The following is a 5,000-nucleotide window of genomic DNA, read 5'->3' on the forward strand; positions in this document are numbered from 1 at the left end:
TACTATATGTAGTGCAAGCGGGGGAAATATCTAAACGATGTGGGATGGAAAGGAATGCCTCTAAATCTATATCAGAAAATAATACAGAATAAAAAAAAAATAAAAAAAATAAAAAAGTAAGAGTGCTACCGTAAATGCACACTCAACAACGCTATTTATCTAAATGTATCTTTCTGTGTGTGTGTGTGTGTGTGTGTGTGTGTGTGTGTGTGTGTGTGTGTGTCTCTCCCTCAGGCTCTGATGTCCCTGTTTGTCTTGGCCTCTAAAGATGGCTGGGTCAACATCATGTACCATGGACTGGATGCAGTGGGCATTGACCAGCAGGTAATGAGTTAACACACGCTTACTGCAGGCATGGACAACACTGCTGCAGACCTGTGAATATACACCTCATTTTCAAAGATACTTTTTTGGCATTTTCAAGCTTTATTAGAGATATATATATATATATATATATATATATATATATATATATATATATATATATATATATATATATATATACAGTCATATGAAAAAGTTTGGGAACCCCTCTCAGCCGGCATTATAATTGACTCTGCTTTCACAAAGAAAATATAAAAGTGGTATGTCTTTAATTTACCAGGAACAGCTAAGTACTGGGATGTTTTCCAAACAAAGATTTTTTGAAAAGCAGTATTTGGTTGTATGAAATAAAATAAAATGTGAAAAACTGGCTGTGCAAAAATATAGGAACCCTTGTGGTTTTGTTGATTTTAATGCCTGTAACAGCATGTAAAACTGATGACTTTAAACACAAAGTTGGTTGGATTATGTTGTTAAGCCTTGAACCTCATAGAAATGTCTGTTTAATCATGAGAAAATGTATTTTAGGTGCCTAAATGCAAGTTGCACTTCTCTTTGACTCTCTGCTGAAGTGAGACAGAATGGGATCATCAAAACAGCTCCCAAAAGATCTGAAAAACAAAGATTGTTCATTGTCATGGTTTAGGGGAAGGCTACAAGAAGCTTTCCCAAAGGTTTCAATTGTCAATTTCGACTGTAGGGAACGTTGTCAGGAAATGGAAGGACACAGGCATAGTGGCAGTTAAACCCAGGCATGGCAGACCAAGAAAAAAACAGGAGCGGCATAGGTGGAGGATTGTGAGAATGGTTGCACACAACCCACAGATCACCTCCAAAGACCTGCAAGAACATCTGGCTGCAGATTGTGTATCTGTACATCGTTCAACAATTCAGCGCAATTTGCACCAAAACATCTGCTTTTTATAAAGACCAAATAACTTAATTTTTGTCTCATCAGTCCAAAGCATTTTCTTCCAATATTAATCTGGCTTGTCTAAATGAGCTTTTGCATACTCCAAGCAACTGTATATGTGGCGTGGGCGCAGAAAGGGCTTCCTTCTCATCACCTGGCCATACAGATGTTTTGGTGCAAATTGCACTGAATTGTTGAACCATGTACAGATACACCATCTGCAGCCAGATGTTCTTGCAGGTCTTTGGAGGTGATCTTTGGGTTGTGTGCAACCATTCTCACAATCCGCCGCATATGCCGCTCTTGTACTTTTCTTGGTCTGCTAGACCTGGGTTTAACTGCAACTGTGCCTGTGTCCTTCCATTCCCTGACAACGTTCCTTACAGTAGAAATTGACAATTGAAACCTTTGGGAAAGCTTCTTGTAGCCTTCCCCTAAACCATGACAATGAATAATCTTTGTTTTTAAGATCTTTTGGGAGCAGTTTTGATGATCGCATTCTGTCTCATTTCTGCAGAGAGTCAAAGAGAAGTGGAACTTGCATTTAGGCACCTAAAATACCTTTTATCATGATTAAACAGACCTGTATATGAGGTTCAAGGCTTGACAACATAATCCAACCAATTTTGTGTTTAAAGTCCTCAGTTTTACATGCTGTTACATGCATTAAAATCAGCAAGACCACAAGGGTTCCCATATTTTTGCACAGCCAGTTTTTCACATTTTATTTAATTTCATAAAACTAAATACTGCTTTTCAAAAAATCTTTGTTTGGAAAACATCCCAGTACTTAGCTGTTCCTGGTAAATGAAAGACATACCACTTTTATCTTTTTTGTGTGAAAGCAGAGTCAATTATAATGCCGGCTGAGAGGGGTTCCCAAACTTTTTCATATGACTGTATATATATATATATAGAGAGAGAGAGAGAGAGAGAGAGAGAGAGAGATCAGCCCCCCCCCCCCTTCCCCTGACACTGGTGCAGGAGCTCAGAAAAATCACAAGAAATTGATTTTACTGCTAAGAAAAAAACCTGGACGTACAGCAGAAGGCAAAAAAATCTGTGTGAGACACATTTGAGATATGATTATAAGCCTATAACACAGTCTCCAAATTAACCAAGCCACTCCAAAGACACAGACAGACAGACAGACAGCAAGGTCTAAAAATAATAAAAAAGCTTGGAGCTGCTATTGAAAATGATGACAGGAGAACTGAGAAAAAGTGAAGAGAAAATTGTCTTTCATTGAGTGAGGAGGTAGTTACACACACACACACACACACACACACACACACACACACACACACACACACACACACACACACAAGCACGCACATATAGACACACACACACACACACACACACACACAATCTTGCATGCATATATAGACACACACACACACACAGACAGACACTCACTCACTCACACCTCATTCATTAAACAACAAAAATCAAATTTAGGATTGGGGGTAAAATCGGAGATGGAGTGAGAATTTCAATTTGGAGAAGTGTGAGTGTTGAAGGCACAGGGTGAAGTGCAAATAGAAAAGTCACTCATAGCCAGAGTTGGACTGTAGTGAAGTTGAGTCGTGTGTGTGTGTGTGTGTGTGTGTGTGTGTGTGTGTGTGTGTGTGTGTGTGTGTCTTTGATATATTCCTGAATAGATTTTTTTTTTCAAATAAAACCAATTCTAAAGGGAAAGTGTCAATTTGTAGACACTCCAGAATAGTAATTTACAACTTTTACTATCAGACGTGGACGGTGTGTGTGTGTGTGTGTGTGTGTGTGTGTGTGTGTGTGTGTGTTTGTGTGTGTGTGTGTGTGTGTGTGTGTGTGTGTGTGAATAAGTGCATGTGTTTTGCTGTTAAAGGAAAGTTACAGAAATTCTCCGAAACAATGCATTTCACATAAGGGGGGCAAGAATGTACTTAAAAGGCGAGATATGGCAGACAAATACATAGTTTTTTGAAGCTATGATACATTTTGTTAACCAAAATCCTCAACTTCTAAAGTGCTTATATCAACTAAACTTTCCATAATCAATCTACCCTAATATCCAGAAAAAGTCACAGAAGGATTTGCTCATATGTGGTCAATTTCCTGATTTATGATTTTATTTTTTATTTTTTTTTAACCTTTATTTATACAGGTAAATCCCATTGAGACCGAAGAGTCTTTTACAAGGGAGACCTGTTTTCCTTTCCCACGTTACCATTCACACACACATTCATACACCGATAGCAGGCTAACTATCGACATTCACACGAGGCAAGGTGGGTGAAGTGTCTTGCCCAAGGACACAACAACCATGTCACAGGTGGCAGGGCGGGGATCGAACCTCCAACCCTTTGATCATCGGCCGACCCTCTCTACCAACTGAGCCACAGTCGCCCATGATACCTTTCTGTTATTAAAAACATAGAAAATACACATAGCATTATTATTTTATTTATAGACGTAATAAAAGGCTATATCCAAAATCTGTTCTGTAAAAAGTTTAGACACTAATCATTTCTAAAAATTAAACAAAAAATAATAATTTTGTTTTGTTTTGTTTTATTGAATTTTTTTTTTACAGTGTGTCTCACTTCCTCTTCCCTTTACTCTCCCCATTCCCCCTTGTAGCTTGTTTTTCCTTACGATTAAACCTATTCCTGTGTTGTGCTCTATTTAGACTTCTAATGTGTGAATGTGTACGACTGCTGTATGTTTGAGGTGGTGGTCAGAGGGGCCGTAGGGGCTGAATGACAGCCACGCTTATGCCACCGGTATGACTGTGTGTGAATGAATGGAACCTGGAACCCTGTAAAGCGCTCTGAATGCCTATAAAAACTGCTATATAAATCCAATCCATTATTATTATTATTATTATTATTATTATTATTATTATTATTATTATTTTATTATTATTATTATTATTATTATTATTATTATTATTATTATTATTATTATTATTATTATTATTATTATTATTATTATTATTAGTAGTAGTAGTAGTAGTAGTAGTACTATTATTATTATTATTATTATTATTATTATTATTATTATTATTATTATTATTATTATTATTATTATTATTGTATTGCCTCTCCCTTCCAGCCCACCATCAACAACAACCCGTGGATGCTTCTGTATTTCATCTCCTTCCTGCTGATCGTCAGTTTCTTCGTTCTCAACATGTTCGTCGGCGTCGTGGTGGAAAACTTCCACAAGTGTCGACAGCATCAGGAAGTAGAGGAGGCAAAACGCAGGGAGGAAAAGAGGCAGAGAAGGATGGAGAAAAAGAGGAGAAGTAAGGGCTGTTAGAAGTGTGTGTGTGTGTGTGTGTGTGTGTGTGTGTGTGTGTGTGTGTGTGTGTGTGTGTGTGTGTGTGTGTGTGTGTGTGTGTGTGTGTGTGTGTGGTGTCTGTCTGTGTGTCTGTGTCTAATTTTGACGTCAATTTGAGTATGTCGTGGTTGTGTATGCCAGTTTGTGTACGACGAGAAATGCCCGGATGAGTACTAACTTCCGTGAAGGTTTTGTGTACGGATCGATAGGTTACCTTTCCTACTCAACCGCCCCACAATGCATTTAGTCTTTAGTCAAATCACACAGAAGTTTTTTTATTCTTTAATTTGTATCTTCCCCTCTCTCTCTCCCTCCCCTCCAGAGGCCCAGAAGCTTCCCTACTACTCGTCCTACTCTCCGGCCCGCCTGGCGATCCACACGCTGTGCACCAGCCACTACCTGGACCTGGCCATCACCTTCATCATCTGCATCAACG

At 38.5% G+C, this 5,000-nt stretch overlaps 1 protein-coding gene across 1 annotated transcript in view; it reads left to right on the forward strand.

Annotated features, from left to right (window-relative positions):
• The window catches only part of LOC307252235 (voltage-dependent T-type calcium channel subunit alpha-1I-like), a gene marked incomplete at its 3' end in the record, with an annotated part of 182,404 nt that overhangs the window by 145,913 nt on the left and 31,491 nt on the right, over window positions 1-5,000 (forward strand). Inside the window, exons 23-25 of the mRNA XM_080029869.1 lie at window positions 235-324; window positions 4,337-4,529; window positions 4,887-5,000. The exon at window positions 4,887-5,000 is cut by the window's right edge and continues 38 nt beyond it. Coding sequence (XP_079885995.1) covers window positions 235-324; window positions 4,337-4,529; window positions 4,887-5,000 — 397 coding nt within the window. The remainder of the gene's footprint in view (window positions 1-234; window positions 325-4,336; window positions 4,530-4,886) is intronic.

The sequence above is a fragment of the Ammodytes marinus genome (genome assembly GCF_949987685.1).
Source record: "Ammodytes marinus genome assembly, chromosome: 6".
In the NCBI taxonomy this organism is placed as follows: domain Eukaryota; kingdom Metazoa; phylum Chordata; class Actinopteri; order Uranoscopiformes; family Ammodytidae; genus Ammodytes; species Ammodytes marinus.